This window comes from Vicugna pacos, chromosome 22, assembly GCF_048564905.1.
Source record: "Vicugna pacos chromosome 22, VicPac4, whole genome shotgun sequence".
NCBI classification, from domain to species: Eukaryota; Metazoa; Chordata; class Mammalia; order Artiodactyla; family Camelidae; genus Vicugna; species Vicugna pacos.
The window spans coordinates 8,195,527-8,213,312 of NC_133008.1; the positions used below are offsets into that span (position 1 = coordinate 8,195,527).

At 50.9% G+C, this 17,786-nt stretch overlaps 1 protein-coding gene across 1 annotated transcript; it reads left to right on the plus strand.

Moving 5' to 3' along the window:
• The first annotated feature begins 1,126 nt into the window (after positions 1-1,126).
• On the plus strand, positions 1,127-16,798 carry LMAN2 (lectin, mannose binding 2). Its single transcript, XM_006198939.4, has 8 exons — positions 1,127-1,547; positions 1,716-1,834; positions 11,119-11,236; positions 11,845-11,924; positions 12,063-12,224; positions 12,305-12,419; positions 15,197-15,316; positions 16,507-16,798. The coding sequence occupies exons 1-8, from the start codon at positions 1,352-1,354 to the stop codon at positions 16,665-16,667; spliced, it is 1,071 nt and encodes a 356-aa protein (XP_006199001.1). The 5' UTR covers positions 1,127-1,351; the 3' UTR covers positions 16,668-16,798.
• Positions 16,799-17,786: the final 988 nt, after the last annotated feature.

A 17,786-nucleotide genomic window follows, 5' to 3' on the forward strand; every position in this document is an offset into this window, starting at 1 on the left:
GGTAAGTATCCAGCCCTTACGGGGGTCTAGTGGAATGCTCATGTTCTTGTTTGCATAGATATAGACACATCTCTGGAAGGGTATACCCCTTGGGCTTTTGTTGTTGCACATATGTTACATATACACACATATATGTGTGTGTGTATATATACACATATGTATATATATTTGTATGTGTTTGTACATAAAGTCACATTTTAAAAAGATGACTCAACACTTAATCCTGAGTAAGTTAATTCACTCAAAAGGGCAACTTCGTAAAGGAACAAGGAACCAAATCTCCCACCTTGTGATCTATAACAGGAGTCATTGATCCAAGTGGCTAGAGGGGCCAGGCAGGTGCTGTAAATTACCGGTCAGAATGAAGACTAATTTAGAAAAGGAAGGCATTTTCATGGGGGTAGCCCTATGAGCTTAGTGTGGTTGGATCTTCCGATTTTTCTTGGGAAGCTGGAAATTTGAGTTTCCACTGTGAATTTGTCTCCTAATTAAAATATCAGTAGTTAAGTCACTTACTGAAATAGCATCAGCAAGAGCTCTGTTTGGCTGCGGGCTATCAGTTTTCGACCTATGGTCCACAGCCAGCTTTCCTGGACCTTTCACAGACGTTTCTTGCTGCACAGGGCTGGGGCTACAACCGTTTGGATCCGAATGGGTCCCAACCATCACTGGGACAGTATCCCGGTTTGCTCCTCCTGCTGAAACCCGACTGGGTCGGAGGAACTGGAAGTAGTGGACGCCATCAGATAATTGTGGGAATTCTAAATTTCCAAAGACGTGGAGCTGGGGGCGGTAAAGCCGGAGACGGCTAAAAGCTCGCCAGTGAGTTCTAGGCAGAGCGGGAGTTGGAATTCAGGTCTCCGCCTTCGGTTCAGAACTCCTTTCTCCTGGGATTGAGACAGGTTACTCCAGGGACGCGACCAGTGACTAGAGGCCAAGACTGTTGAAGGCTTCATTCCATTCCCCACCCATGCCCGCAAGAGCGGCCCACAAAAACTACAAGTTCCAGCATGCCCCACTCCGCAGACGACCCTCGCACTGCTCGCCGACTCAAATCATCCCTCTGCTCCGCGTTGGCCCGCAAGCCGAACGTGCTGTTCCATGATTGGTTGCTGCTCTTGTCGCTCGTAAGAACCCATTGCTGAGGCTGGCCGACAGGCGCCTCGCAGCAGCCAAGGTACTTGACTAGAATGGGGAGCTGCTCAACAAATAAAGCCGCCGTCCCATCAGCACCGAGGATTTGCTTTTGCTGGGAGTTCCTGAGAGTTGGAGGGCTTCCGGCCGGAGGCCATTAGATGGAACACCCGGAAGGCGGAAGTCCTAGGACGGAAGTGGCGGAGAGGAACGGAGAATGGCGGCGGCGGGCTGTATTTGGCGCAGGGGCTGGGGCCGGCGGTGCCTGGGGAGGCCTGGGCTTCCCGGCCCCGGCCCTGGCCCCGCTACACCTCTACTTCTTCTCCTGTTGCTGGGGCCGGTGGCTGCGGATATAACTGACGGCAACAGTGAACACCTCAAGCGGGAGCATTCGCTCATCAAGCCCTACCAAGGTGAGGCCTGGGGCGGGAATGAGTGCAGTGAGCGCGAGGCTGGTCGGGGTTGGGGAAGGGGTGCCCTTTCTCCTGATCAGAGCAACTCTTTGGGTTTCCTGCCTCTGGCAAAGCCAGTCCTGGCCTGGCCTCTTGTGCACCTGTCTGTACCCGTGTCTCTGCCCACAGGGGTCGGTTCCAGCTCCATGCCTCTTTGGGACTTCCAGGGCAGTACCATACTCACGAGCCAGTATGTGCGTCTGACCCCTGACGAGCGCAGCAAAGAGGGCTCTATCTGGAACCACCAGGTGAGTGGTTTCCAAGAGACTAGGCAGACCCTTAAGTAAGCCATTACAGCTAGCCTTCAGCAGCCCAGACCTGAGCTTGGTTTAAAAGCTACATCTCCGTCCCCCGCCCCCTTCCCCACCTTGGTCACATGCCAATAATAACAAGTAATGGCTGTTGGAGTTACCTCGTGTCCGGTGCTGTGCTTGACGCTTTGTACACCATTCTCACTTCATTCCTTCAAAAGCCATGTGAAGTAGCTCCATTTTACTGACTAAGAAGCTAAGACTCAAGAGTTGAAAAAGCCTTCCCCAAAGGTATTTTCACATAGCCAGTTAGTAGTGGAGCTGTTGACCACGTGAACTGAACTCTCTAATTAGTGGGATAAATTAAACGAACGGTATCTTTATTGAGTGTTTTGTGTGTTAGGCACTGACTTTAACATGCCTTATTACGTTTAATTTTCAGACTGTTTGATACTCACAGCTATCGTGACTTTATTCAGAGCTAACATTGATGGTGAATGGCATAAGCAGCAGTTAAACCCTGATCTGTCTCATGTCCAAGCCCAGCAGTTTGCTCACTACCCTTGACCCCCGTACGGACAGTGGAGGAACTCCTTAGAAATATTTGCAGACTCAGCCCCCTTCCCCAGTGCTTGATTGAGGGTCTGGTCGTCAGTGGTGTGGAGGGGCTGGACTCGTGGGCAGTTTTAGTTTTCTGTGACCTTTGCTGCAGAGGTAAGGGAGCCTCAGGTGTCACTCATGTGTCATACATAAGGAGTGGCCAAGATTAGCTGCTACACAGACTCCACACTGAGGAAGGTCAAGGAAGGAGTGACGGGAATAATTCGGGGCAGAACCCGCTCCTCCCCAAGCCTGCCTGATGCCAGTCCTTCCCACGGCTTAAGCTTGGGCCAGTGTCCTAGTTTCCTCCATCACCCTGCCCTTTGGTCCCTTCAGGATGACTTCTGAGAGCCCAGAGTGTCCTTGTGTTGCCTCATCTGTCTGTTCCCTCACCTGCTCCTCTTCTTCCTGCTAGGGGCATCTGGAGATGCTTTCTTTAGCTTTCACTCTTATCCTCAGAGCCTGGGGTCTCCTCTAAGGGGATAAACATGCATTATGTCTGGACCGTCTGGCCCCTGGTGCCTGGCATCTGCAGTCATTCGCTGTGTTAATTTTGTTCCAATCTCTGTGGCTGCCTTCTTGCCTCAGGACCTTTGCACCTGTTCCCTCCATTGGGACACTACCTCCTGGCTCTTCAGGCCTGCTTGGTTCCTTCTTATCTGTTAAGTCCTAACTCGAGTGCCACCCACTCAGAGAGTTCTTCATTAATTACCTTGTTTCCTCCGAATCACATTCTGTTGCATTATTCTGTCTTAGGGGTTTCAGATAATTTTTTAAAATGATAACGCAGCCTTATATTTTTCAAGGAAATGAGCTCAGCGTAGCATTAAAAAAATTTTTATTTTAATGAGGTACAAGTAGTGCCGGAACTGTTAGAAACTGATTTCGTCACAAGTCACTTAATTACAGTTGTAGGTCGTTGGTGGTCGGTGATGTCCCAGGGCTGAAAGGTCTCTTCACTTAGCCTTCATCGAATTTTCACCGTCTGAAATATAACTGCCTTGTCTTCCTCCCCCACCTCGTTGTTCAGCTCCAGGCCCTTTCCCTTTAGGCCCCGCAGATTTCCCCTAAAGGGCTGGATGGAGTGTTTCCTTCTCATTCCTGAAAGAAATGCTTGGAACTCTTAGGATTTTCTGCCCAGTGTTTCTCAAGAACCACCTTTTCCTTTACTGGGTTGGAGAAATGCTTTCTGGAGTTTTCTCTTTTTTGTCCCCTTCCCTCACTCCATCTGGGAGAGGCATCGAGTTAGCAAACACTCCAGAGCACCTGCTGTCTTCTAAGCAGCGATAAGACACAGCTCCTGCTGTGGCATGGGCGTGGGAGGGTGCGGACCAAGGGGTGGCCCAGCCTGACTAGAGCTCCAGGTGGCTGATGGCTGGAACGCAGGCCACGAGGGGCTGGGCTCGAGATGGTCTTGTGTGGAGGCTACAGCACTGGTCTTTAAGCTTTTTTTTTTTTATTTAACTTTTAATGGTCTATAAATTTTTTTGCTGATGGATTGTCTGAAAGTATATATCCCCTTGAACTTTTTAAGACTTGATACTGAAAAAAAAAAACCCAAACAAGACAAAAATACAAAAAAAAAGGAATCAATATCCAAGATTGCTTATCATAAGTTTAAATTTTTGCAAAGGATGCAATTTCCAGCATATTTAAAGTATTGTTTTAAAATAAAATTGTTCAGTACTCAAGCGTACTCATTGGAATCTACATATAGCAGTTTGATATCCACTCTTAAACACGATGAATAAGCCGAAATTGTACATGAGGTTTTTTAAAATGCAGCTTGTATTTTCATTTCATTTCCTGCACTGAATTTTATCCTAGTGCAGTGTATTTATTGCTGGAAAATCTCATATTGATTAGCCCATCATATTTCCTTTGCAACTAAAATGAGGGTAATTTAAGCTTTTTAAAACTTCATTGGGAGCTTGAAATTAAGTTTTAATATTTTCTTTGGGATTATTATATTTATCATTGGTAAACAGTTGATAAAAAGAAATGCATTGCACACTTTTTGAATGACTATTACACAAAAGTAAACATGCATTGAAATGCGTCTCATTGAGGTGTCATCTCCCCACCCCCACCCGGATGGACGGCATTGTCAGACTGAGAAGCTTCAACACGACTGTGCTCTTTGTTTTAATTCATGTGACTGCTGAGAAACTGTTTGCTTAAATAGTAGCTGGAGACGGGGGTTTCATTATCGCAAGGCCACTCAATATTTTGAATTTCTTTGGTTTAGCAACCCCAAATCATACAGTGATCTTTCATCAAAAAATTTTGGTGTAGCAGCTGACTGTTGGATTTGCTTTGTTACAGGCTGAGACGTGGAAACCACCTGACTGTAAAATGGGTCGTGGCTGCCAAATGATTGATTCTGATTTAGATGGCCTGAGGGGGCGGCCAGGGCATTAAGATTTCTGAGCTCCCCAGGTTTCTCAGCTGTGCAGCTGGGGTGGAGGGTGATGCCCATGTTATGTTCTGCCCCCGAGAGCAGCTCATGCATCAGTTCCAGCCCGTACTTCATCTGCTTCAAATCCTTCAGACGTTTTATATTGTCCATGTCGTCGTAGTATTTGTATCCTCTGATCTGCAGTCTTGTCTGCAGTACGTGGAGACTTTCTAAGTCCTGGATAGTCTTAGTGGTGTGGGTTTCCCGGTCCTCAGCTTCCATGTGTACTCTTTCCTGAAACTGATCTCCCTGCAAACATGCCAGGGACCTTCCTGTTCACAGTTGCCCTTATGCTGGGAGGCACACCTCATGCGCACCTGCTTGGGGTCTTATCTGAGTGCATTGTTCCCACGCACAGAAAACTCCTGGGCACCAAAGAGGCCATTTGAAATCTTGCTTTCTGGGCTGACCTTTGTGTACGTGAGATATGTTTTCAATTTTTTTTTTTGAAATATATGAGGGCTTTCTAGTTATCTTTATTTTTTAAGTTATTACTGATCTCTGGTTTAATTTCCTCATGGCCAAGGGACAGACTGATTTCAGTGCTTGGAGATCTATTGAGACTAGTAGATGTTCCTTCAGAGGATCAGCTTTTTGGGGGAACATTCCATATGTGCTTGTAAAGGATGTGGATTCTGTTAGTTGAGTGAAGGATGCTGTTTAGATACTTAGGTCAAGATTGCTGATTGCGTTCAAATCTCTATATCTTTCCTGACATTTTCCCTCATTTTTATCAGTTAGTAGGAGAGGTGTATTAAAATTACTTTGTGTGCATTTGTCTTTATCTTTCCAGGTGGTCGGTTTCTGCTTTGTATGTTTTGAGACTGAAATTATCCTGATAAAAGGAATCGTTTGTCATAGAGAAGGGTCCCCCTCTAAACTTGATTACTGACACACCTAGCTGCGCGAGCTTGTTTTTGCTTATTTTTGCATGCAGTATCTTGTTCTATCCTTTTCTTTTTCCCATTTCTTTGTCTTTGAGAGTTGTCTCTTGTATACAGCATATAATTAGGCCTTTGCACAGTTATTTGTTTATTTTTATGACTTTTAAATAGTGTATTTTATGAAGCTATTCTCTTCAGTAGGATACTCATTGGATTGAGAAAGTTTTTAAAAATATAATGGCCATCAACAAAAATCTGATTACTGTAAATATGTGTCTGCATGCAAAAGAAAATAAAATTCCTCAAACTTTTTCTTTTCTTGTGGTAAAATATACATGACATAAAATTTACCATCTTAACCATTTTTGAGAGTGGAGTTCAGTGGCATTAAGTACACTGACCTTGTTGTGCAACCTCACCACCATCCACCTCCAGAACTTTTCTGTCATCCCAGGCTCAAATTCTTTACACGCTAACTCCCCATCACCCCTCCCCCCACAGCCCCATAGCCGCTGTTCTGCATTCTGTCTCTTTATTTGACTCTTCTAGTTACCTCCCATAAATGGAATCATAGAATATTTGTCTGTTTGACTTACTTCACTTAGCGTAATGTCTGCAAGGTTCATCATGCTGTAGCATGTATTAGTACTTCATTTCTTTTCATGGCTGAATAATATTCCTGTGTGTGTGTGTGTGTGTGTGTGTGTGTGTATGTACACACGTGTGTACTTACAGATCACATTTTGTTTGTCCATTCATCTGTTGGTGGACACTTGGGTCATTTCTACCTTTTGTGAGTTCCTCTTGCGAACGGTGCTGCTGTGAACATGGGTATACACAAATGTCTGAGTGCCTGCTCTCACTTCTTTTGGTATGTACCTAGGAAGTGACATTGCTGGGTCATAAGGTCACTCTGTTTAACATTTTGAGGCCCACCAAGCTGTTTTCCCCAGTAACTACACCATTTTACATTCCCACCAGCACTGCACCAGGGTTCCAGTTTCTCCATGCCCTTGCAACACTTATTTTCCATTTTTTGGGTAATAGCCATCCTAATGGATGTGAAGTGGAATTTTGTGGTTTTGATTTGCATTTCCCTAATGACTAATGATGTTGAGCAACTTTTCCTGTGCTTATTAGCCATTTGTAAAAATGTCCATTCAAGTCCTTTGCCCATTTTTGGATTGCATTGTTTTTTGCTGTTGAGTTTTAGGAGTTCTCTGTATTCTGGATGTTATCAGTAAATGGCTTGTAAGTATTTTCTGCGACTCTGTCGGTTATCTTTTCGTTCTCTTGATGTTCTGTGATGTGTAAAAGATTTTAATTTTGATGAAGTCCAGTTTACCTAGGTTTTTTGTTGCCTGTGCTTTGGTGTCACACCCAGGAAATCATTGCTAAATCCAGTGTTATGAAGATTTTCCCCATGTTTTCTTCTAAGAGTTTTATAATCTTAGCTCTTAATTTTAAGTCTTTGATGTGTTATTTTTTAAATAAAACTTTTAATTTTGAGATAAATATAGATTCACATGCAGTTGTAAGAAATAATAGAGATTAAGAGGTACAGACTTTTAGTTACAAAATTAGTAAGTCACAAGGATGTGATGTACAGCATAGGCACTGTGGTCAGTAACATTGCAATAACTTTCTGTGGTGGCAGTTACTAGACTTACCGTGGTGATCAATTCATAATGTGTATAAATGTCGAATCCCTATGTGGTACACATGAGACTAATATAGTACTGTGTGTCAACTATACTTCAACTTAAAAAAAGATAAAAAGTAATGCAGGGAGATCCTGTGTATCCTTACCAGCATTTATCTACATTTAGTAAAATAACTGATACATTTGGGTTTAATCTGCCATCTTACTATTTACTTTCTATTTGTACTGAGTGTTCTCTGTTCATTTTTCTCTCTGGTCTTGACTTCTTTGGGGTTGGTTAATTTTTATTCCACTTTTACATCTACTAGCTTGAAAGTTCTGTGCTTGTTTCCCAATATTTTAGTGGTTACTCTGCAGTTTAAAACACACATCATGTTTTACCAAAGTCTAATAACACGTACTTTCACCTCCCTGCAGGACAGCGCAAGTTTCTTCCAGCACTTTAACTCCATTTATCCCATTGTTATTTATTTTAATCTTTCTGTTTTGAATCACACAAAACATGATTGTTTTATGCAGCCAAATATTTACTTCGATTTCTGTTTTCATGTTTACTTTATTTATTGCTCTGCCTTCCTGAATCTCTGACTTTACATCTGGTTCTGGATCACTTTCCTTCTCCCTGAACAATGAAAGACCGTTTTAAGGATTTTTTCTGAAAATGTCTTTATTTCACCTTCATTCTTTTTTTAGTTGCATAAATTAGCCTACTCATCCTAGGCCAGCAGTGTTTCACGTGGCGGTGCTCCTGCTGGTCCTTCAGTTCCTTCAGGCTTCTGATGGCGGTTGTTACTGAGGGGGAAGTGGTGCCATGGGTCCAGGTGCCACCGGCTCTCGTTTTCATGTGGGAATCACAGTGCCAGATGCCCACAGCTCGCCTCTTCATCTTGGTTTTGCCCCAAAAAGAGCAAATGTAGTTGGCATGCTGGCTGATTTCAGTTTTCTTCCCTGTCTTCCTGAGGGAGGCATCATAACAAGGCCCGTATTTATGGACGGTCCTGACCTCGGCGCATTTAGCCACGTTGGTGGAAACTGGGTCCGAGCCCAGAGAGCACCTTCCTTCTTGAAGGGTACATCTGCTAAGTATAAAATTCTGTGTTGATTGTTAGCTCCTTTCAACTCCAAATGTATCAATCTGTTGCCTTTTTACTCCTAGTGGTTCTGTTGAGAATTCTGGTGTTAGGCTAATTATAGCTCTTTTGAAGGTCATCTGTCTTTTTTCCCTTCTGGTTGCTTTCAAGAGTATCTGGGGTTCTTTTGCTTTGTTTTGATTTTTTTTTTTCTCCCTTCCTCTCTTTTTAATGTACTTAGTTATGATATTCTTTTTATTTGTCTCCTTTCATTAGTAAGACTTAAGATGTGTGGCATAATGTTTTTAAATCATTAAGTGCTTAGATATCTCTTTAAATGTTTTTTTTTTGCCCTATTTTCTTGCTACTCATTCTGAAACTTCAATTATATACAATGTGGACCTTCTCACTTTCCTCTCTTTCTTACCCACAGTGTTGTATGTACCGTGATTTTGTTTTCTCTGCTTCATTTTGAGTATTTTAATCTGACTAGACTTGAGTTCACTAATTCTCTTTTCATCTATTTTTAATCTGTGATAAAACCTATTCATTACATTGTATTTTTTTAGTGTGATTTTTGAAAATTTCAGTTACTACTGAAATTCTCAATCTTTTACCTCCTTGAATATAGTGAACTAGTTATTTGAAAGGCCAATATCTGGAGTTCCTGTTGGCCTCCCTGCTTCCCTACCTTCCTATGTTTCTTCCTTCCTACCTTTCTCTGTTTTTTGTTCATATCTTGTCTCTTTGTATTCCTGGTATTTTTGATTGTGCCCCAAATACTGTGTTTGTAAGACGTTTTGTTAAAAAATGTGAGGCCTAGGTGAGTCTGTTTGGTCTGATTTCAGGGATTGTGAGGACTCAGAGCTGCGCTGCAGCCCCTGGGAGGGCCTTTCTCATTCATTCTTACTTTTGGGTTGTAGTCTTTGTGGTCTCAGCCCAATCAAGACTGCTTCACCAGGCCTTCCCCCACCTCAGTGGGTCTTGGTCTCCGATTCCATGTCCATCTGTCCTTGAGAGCTGGCTGTCATCACCTTGCAGCTGCGCCCTCCAGAATCTGTGGAGTCTCCCAGAGCAGTGAGCTGTCGAGAACCGGGAAGGCCGACGTCACACTGTGTGCAGCAGGCCGTCATGCAGGTCCTAACCCTGTGTCCTCAGGGGCTGGGTCTCCTCACCTGCCTTCCTGGTGCCCAGACCTGGAACAGTGAATCTGAAAAATCAGTGATGCACAAGCCAGATCACCCATGGTGGGACAGAGAACGTTTGGTTTTTATTTGAATTTTTTCTGATTATAGGAGTAATATGTTCAACATGGAAGACTCACACGTAGAAAATAAACATTCCCCTCCCAGAGTCAGCCGTCAGTAACGTTGGCTCTTGTTTCTTTCATTTTTTTTCTTTCTCTACACATTTACTCATTCCTTTCTTTTTCAAAAATGAGAACATAGCACTGATACTATTTTGCAACTTACCTGCCCTTTCTCAGTGTCTTTGACTTCTTGGTCTTGACGGTCTTGGATCTGCCTCATTCTGTTAAAAAGCTGCAGCAGCCAAACTGCCCCCCAGGAAACGGGAGCACCCGCAGTCCCCCAGGCCGTGGGGCCTTGTCTTCCTCTCCTTCCTTGTCTGCATTGCTGTTAATGGTCTCTTTAAGAGTTGCCAATCCAAAAAGTCAGGAGTATCTGATGGGCCTTTGTTTGATTACCTGGTCACACCCCTGTCTGCAGACGTCCCCTCAGTGGCTTGTCATCCAAGTGTGTGTCGACACCATAGTTTTCACAAACAACTCCCTGGTAAGGAGGGCCAGGCCCGTCTCCTAGCTGTGAGCCGGGCCCAGCTCTGCACCTGGTGTTCCTGGCTGCTGGGAATCCGCTGCCTTCCCTCACATCCCATTAGCCTGAGGCCCTGGAGCTGACCCAGCCCCCAGCCCTGATGCTGCCGCCGCCCTGGGGCTGGGCTGAGCCTGCAGGAAGCAGGAGGTGTGCTGGCTGAGAGCTGGGGGTTTGGAGTCAGCCAGACCTGGGTTGAGTCCCTCAGTGCGGAAGGTTGGTTAGGAGGGAAGACAGTGGGGGTGGGAGGCCAGAAAGGAGTTGGTGCAGTTTGTGTTACAGGCCTGAATCCACGTGCGGTGTAGACAATAGATGAGCTTCTGAGTCAGACAGTCCTGGGTGTGAACTGGGATCATCCACTTAACCTGCTGTGGACAGGTTGTTTTGTCTCTGAATGTGTTTTCTTTTTAGTAAAATATGTGACAAGTAGGGGTAGTGATCCTTCCACAAGCTTGCAGGGCAGGAGCGGTGGGGTTGGAGAGAAAACAGGGCTAACGGGTTTGGCTGGTGTTGGGGAAAGTGTGAGAAAGTGAGAACCCGCCCAGGAGAAGACTGGGGCGGGGGTGGGCGGAGTCTGGGCCTGGGCAGCCTTGGGACACTGTGTGGCCTCCCCCCCAACCTGGGAAGCCCAGCAGCTCCCTCCCTTCTTCCTGAAAACACTAGGGGGTCTGCTGGTCAGTGGCACTTCTGTCCCTGCTGCCTGGCCCTGTTCCGAGTGCCCTGTCTCCTTGGGGGCAGGGCCTGTGCTCTGAGCAGTCCTCTCTGCTCTCCCTCTAGCCTTGCTTCCTCAAGGACTGGGAGATGCACGTCCACTTCAGAGTCCATGGTGCAGGGAAGAAGAATCTCCATGGAGACGGCATTGCCTTGTGGTACACCCGGGACCGCCTGGTGCCAGGTAGGGTGGTGCTCACGCACGTGGGGGCGCCTGCGGCCAAGGATCCTCCATCCTCCCCTCCTCCCCGCCGTTAGGGTGCTAGGGTGCTGCTGCTCCTCTTCGAAGAACCCTGGGCCCTGGGGACGGCTGAGGGGATGTCCCTTTAGAAGACAATCCTGCAGCTCAACTCTGTGCCCCCTTGTGGTCTGTGGTCTACACCAGCTAATGGTATTTTTACCGTTTTAAAAAAGCAAAAACAAGGAAGACTGTGTGACAGAGACCATATGTGGCCCATGAAGCCTAAAATGTTTCCTCTCTGGCCTTGGACAGAAAGTTGGTGACCCCTAGGTTAGGGGGTGGTCCTTCCCTGCATGGCCCATTGTCACCTGCCACCTCGGAGCACATGGGCAGCTGCTGTTCCCTGATAGCTCAGGCTTCAAACTTGAGTCCTCTCTGAGACCGCCCCCCAGGCCCCACCCCACCCGCACTCCGAAACCCCTTCTCTCTTCTGGGAGAACCACCACGGATCAGCCTCTCTTGGCTCTACCCACCCTGGCATCACTTTGTCCTTCAGGTCCCCATGGGACAGCTCCAGTGTCTCCCATTACAGGAACATCTTCTAATTCCAGGGCCTGTGTTTGGAAGCAAAGACAACTTCCACGGCTTAGCCATCTTCCTGGACACGTACCCCAACGATGAGACCACGGAGGTAGGCGCCTGCTGCCCCGCAGAGCAGGGCAGGGCTTCTCCCTGGTCCCTGAAGGGCACCTCCAGGGATCGGGGGGGTGGTGGCCCTGGGCTCCCCACGGGCCGGGCTGTCCACGGAGTAACCGGTGTCCTGTCTCAGCGCGTGTTCCCGTACATCTCGGTGATGGTGAACAACGGCTCCCTGTCCTACGACCACAGCAAGGACGGCCGCTGGACCGAGCTGGCGGGCTGCACGGCTGACTTCCGCAACCGCGGTCACGACACCTTCCTGGCTGTGCGCTACTCCCGGGGCCGCCTGACGGTGAGCAGGCGTGAGGGGCAGCTCTGCGGGGGCTTGGGGGGGCCGGCCTGGGCTGCGCTTGACCTGCTGGCCGGCCGCAGGTGATGACGGACCTGGAGGACAAGAACGAGTGGAAGAACTGCATCGACATCACGGGTGTGCGCCTGCCCACCGGCTACTACTTCGGCGCCTCGGCTGGCACCGGTGACCTGTCGGGTGAGTGTGTGGGCTGAGCAGGGTGTCACGTCTCAGTCCCGACCTTCCCTGGTCTGTCAGGGTGTGTGACGCGGCTCATCCCCTTCCTCCTTGACCTTCCTTCACTTGGTTCCATACTCGCCTGGTTTTCTTCCCCCTACTTCCCATCTCTGTGAGCAGTCCCTTGGCCATCTTCCCTCTCCATCATCTGGGAGCTAGGGGGCTTTGAATCTGGATGCAGTGGACCCCCAGATTTCCATCTCCAGACCCGTATCACCAACAGCATCTCTGCCCGGTGCCCAGCTGGCCTCTCAGCCGTCACATGCCCACAGCTGGAGACAGAAACGCACCTCTGTCCTTGTAGTTGCTCGGGTCCCAACACCTCGGTATCGGGAAGGGTACATCTCAGCGGCAGAGTGCCTGCTTAGTGTGCACAAGGTCCTGGGTTCAATCCCCAGTACCACCATTAAAAAAAAAACTTGTGTCATTCCGGCCTCTGCTTTTTCTCTCACATGCTGCTTCCCATCCATTGGTGGGTCCTGCTGGTTTTGTCCTCACCCTGCAGCAGACCACTTCTCACCCCTCCTTTACTGCCAGCAGGTCCAGACCACTGTCCTCCATCCCTTGGGTGACTGCAGGAGTCTCCCAAGAGTCCCCTCCTTCCGCAGCAGCCCCAGTACAGCAGCAGAGCCAACCCATTAATGCTACTCCTTCCGCCTCACCCAGAGTCAGGGCCACCATCCGCCCCATCGGTGGTCTGCCAGGCCCTGTGTGCTGGCACCTCCCTGCCCTGCCCCTCCGACTCACTACGCCCTGCTCCCCGGTGACACTGCCGCCAGCCGCTCTCCAGACCCACCCCTGCCCTCTTGCTTCAGGCCCCTGTGCTTGCATCTCACCCTCGGCTTCTCGAGGTCTTACTTAGATGTCACTTCCTCAGTGGGGCCTTCCCAGATTCCCTCATTTAAAGTTGCACACACACCCAGTCCCTTGCACACTTACCATCACCTTTCCCAGCTTTATTTCTCCTCATGGCATTTAACCATCTTGGAGTCTGTCATGTAGTTTATTTCATTGTCTCTGTCCCTCTCACTGAATCATAAGCACAGTAGTGTCAGGGCTCTGTCTTGTCTGGCCCTCGGCAAGCGCTGTGAGCATTGGGGTGCTGCCTGCCTGCACAGGCCTCGCTGGGCCACCAGACCTGGGTGGCACTTGATGGTGGCCCTTGGCCGTGGTCTTCGGTCCCTTCTCAGGGCCCTCAGAAGGCACCAGGCCCAGGGCCAGCTCCTGACACCCAGAGCTGGGAAACAACGTGGAGGACCAGACAGAGGGCTTGTTTGTTGTCAGGATAGATGTTTCCAGGGCCTGTGAGCCATCCAGGACCTTCCCCCTCACCTGGGAAGTGTCTGGGTCCACTTGGACCCCAGTGTCTATTGTTCGGGGGTTTTGTTTTTAAGTTTGTAATATGGAAATCCCAGTTGTATGCACAGAAGAGGGGAGAATGGTGTGGTAGGCCCCTCGTTGCTGTTCCCTGGCGTCATTCATTACCAGCTTTTGGCCAGTCTTGTTCCATCTGTGGATCCACTGCAGCCCCTCCCCGGGTTACCTGGGATTCCATCTGACCGGGTTTCAGTGTGGGTCATGAGAAGGTTCTGGGAACAGAGCCAGGTCTGTGGCAGGTGGGCGTTCTCTAAGGCTGTTTGGAGAGGCCAGGAAGGGTGATGGCGGGGGCCGTGCATGTGGTGGTGTCTGGCCGTTAGTCACAGGCTGTGCACGTTGGCCTCCTCGCAGGCATCGCGTGGGGAAGGTCGCGTCATGTGTTCTTAGGTAGGTAGCGGTCTCTCTCCCCTTTTACACAACTGAGACCGTTGGGCATCCGGACGTTGAAGGGATCTCCTCCAGTTCCCACATCCAGGAAGCGCCGGAGCTCAGACGGGACCTGCAGTCTGACTCCAGCGTCCGTGCTTTTCCCGGCACTTCTGGGGGCTGCACACGCTGGGCCGTCAGGTACCGCTGGGCTCTGCCCTGCACGACCCGGCTGCCGGGTCTTTGCTCTTTAAGCTCTCCCTTTTCGGGGCCTTTCCTCAGATTCCTGTCAGTTAGCTGAGCTGATAGCTGGAGTCAGGCTGACCAGGACCCTCCTGTTGGCTCTGAGCTTCAACCTCCCTGTCTCAAAAACAGGCTGATCAGTTACCGTCAGTGTCAAGCAGAGGTTCCCTCCTGCCCGTGCTGATTGCACCGAGGCCTTTCCCAAGTCTCCTCAGCTACGGCCGCTGACGGTGTATCAGTACCCAGCTCTCAGCTGGCCGCCCAGTCTTGGGGTTGCATCCTGTACTTGGGTATCTGTGACGGGAACGTCTGGCGGCTGCCTGCTCTTGGGAGGATCAGGTTCCTCAGCCGGCCTTAGAGCAGTGTGTAGGTCCTCATCTGGTCCTGTTTGCAAGGACACACCGTCTGCAGGCAGGACGCCCTCTGCCTTCTATGTGCTTTCTCACTTACGGGCCTCGATAACCTCGCAGGCTGGAGATTGTCGCCCCCATTTACAAACTAAGCCGCACAGAGGCCGCGGAGCGAGGGTCAGACCCAGTGAGCCTGATTGTGTAGCCTGCACTTTCCCTCTCCGCTCTGCCGCCTTCCAGGTTTTTACTGCAGAGCTCTGGAAATATTCCAGCCCCTGCCTGCTGGGGGCTGCTGGGTTCTCCCCAGGGGACCTGGCCACTTCGTGTGGTGGGGGCTGGGGGGCCGGGACCATGTGCCCTGAGTCGGCCCCAGGCCCCTTACGGGCTGACTCCGTTCTGCAGACAATCACGACATCATCTCCATGAAGCTGTTCCAGCTGATGGTGGAGCACACGCCCGACGAGGAGAGCATCGACTGGACCAAGATCGAGCCCAGCGTCAACTTCCTCAAGTCGCCCAAAGGTACGCGTGCCCGGGCCCTCCCAGCCGGGGCCTTGGCTGGCTTGGGCGAGTGCCTGCGGTCCCTCTGCCCTTCCCTGGTCCAGCTAGGCCCTCGGCTCAGCAAACCGGGCTCACGAGAAGGCGCGAGCACCTGGCGTCTGTGTCCCCTGCGCCTGGTGCTGGGATAGCGGCCAGCGAAGCCAGAGGGGCAGTTTGTTGGTGTGGGGGGTGGGGGGCACTCGGATTCCACGCCGCGTGCGTGGCCTCAGTGAACAACTTGGAAGTAGGTCCTGCCGCTGCCGGGGGTGCTGATCCCTCAGGCTTCCTCAGCTAGAAGAGGTTAAAAAGGTGGGATGTGGCAAAACCCCAAGCCTGAGCTCTTCCCAGGGCTCTAATCAGCCGCCACTCCGTCCTCACAGAGCGAGGGTTCTCGTGGGGGAGACAAGGCCCCTGTGTGTGGGGGAGTCGTCTACCCAGGAGCCCGAAGTCACGTGTGTGGGCCTGGTGGGTGATGGAGCACGTGGAGCCCAACATTTTACTTGACAGCCCACGTTTTAAAAATTCAAGTTGCTTTTAAACGTTTTGGGGACCAAGCAAATCCTGCCGTAGACCACTGTTTTGCCACCTCTGGTTGAAGGCTTTCTGCTGCCGAGGACTTCCAGAGACATCTTGTGTTCAACCCACCAAGCAGCCCCACGAGGCTGGCCGGGCAGGGGTAACTCGTTTTCAGACTCACAGCCCACTGGGTAGAGAGGGTCAAAGCAGAAGGATGGAGGTTGGGGGCCGAGGGCCTGGGAGAGCCCCCTCAGAGCCACTAAATGCATCCAGGTGTGAGGGAGAGCTGCCTCTGGCCAGGGCCGTGTCTCTCAGGGACCTCAGACCCCTGCGCCAGAGCGAGGGTGGGCTTGTGAAGGCAGGTCCTGGGGCCACCTCAGGCAGACCCAGGCTTTCAGGGAGAGCCCAGGAGTCCAGTGTTCACCAGCTACTTACAGCAGAAGGTACCCCAGGCCTCAATCCCTGAGGGCCTCAATCCCTGGGACCGAGGCCCCCAGGAGCTCATCCCTCTGCCCACGCCCCGGCGTCTCACTGGTGCGGTGTCGCAGGCCGCAGCATCGCCCGCAGGGTGGGTGTGGGGCCTCACCAGGCTGCTGGCTCTCCCTGTCTCCGGGGAGCCCACCGGGCCTCTCATTCCCCCGTTTGTCCTCCCTCAGACAACGTGGACGACCCGACGGGGAACTTCCGCAGCGGGCCGCTGACCGGGTGGCGGGTGTTCCTGCTGCTGCTGTGCGCGCTGCTGGGCATCATCGTGTGCGCCGTGGTGGGCGCCGTGGTGTTCCAGAAGCGGCAGGAGCGGAACAAGCGTTTCTACTGAGCGGCCAGCGCTCGGCTCGGGGAAGGGCCCCGGCGCTGATGTGAACTGTTTTTTACTGGGATTGTAAAAGAAAAACCAGACGACCTTATTTCTTAACCATTTCAAAGAAATAATTAAAGTATTTTCATACATTTTGCTTCTTGCCCAGTGGGGACAGGCTGCAGGGCTGGGGAGTGAGGGGTTGACAGCCCCACAGCCAGGGGGGCGGAGGCCCTGGGTGGCTGCTGGCCCCTCTGGAGCAAGGGGTCTGTGCCCGGAGCTGGGCCGGGACCCGGCAGGAGGCTGGTGAACACTGGAGGCCCCCAGCCCACACTGGGGTGGGCGCCTGAGGACACGAGCTGTGACTTTGTTCTGTGCTGTGAGCTGTGTGTGGCAGAAGAGGAGGCCGACTGGGGAGCCTGGGCTCCTTCCTGTTCATCCTCCAGCTCCTTCCCGAGGCGGACCCTCCATCGCAGCTGGAGGAGCAGTGAGGTGGGGCACAGAGTGTGACCGTTTGTTAAATAAAGTGAAATAACCAACCTCAGCTGAGTGACTGTCCTCAGAGGCTTGCTTTCCTTCAGGTGACTCCCCGCCGGCCGTGCGTTCCAGCTCCTGGCCTGATCCCCTCAGGCCTGCGGCACAGCCCCGGGAGCAGGTGCTGTGGTCCCCATTTCCCAGCTGGAGAATCACAGCTCTCGGAGGTCAAGCCTACCTCGCCCAGTGTCACACAGCGGGTGGCGTCGTGGGGACAGGACCTGCCCTGCCCCCACGCGCTCCGCGTGGAGGGACCCCGTGGGGAGGATGTGGGTCTCACGTGGAGGGCTGACCTCCCCCCGGGGAACTCTGGGGGCCCTGGGAGGGGCTGCGGCTGCAGGGGCAGGTTGGGGTCGGCAGTGGCACTCCCAGCGGGGCTTGTCTTGGGACTGGGTTCCCTCAAGCGTTGCGGTGATGCGTTGACGAGGCACCGGGACCCCATCTTAAAGCAAAAGCAGCCCCTCACCTCCTGGTTCGGCCGGGCTTTCTGTAGCTGCCGGTGTCGGCTGGGTTCTCGCTGTAAAACTAGGAGATGGGGTGAGGCAGGAGGGCTTACCGTCCCCTCGGTCTCCCTGGCTCGCTCCCTGGAGCGCTTCATCCATCTGC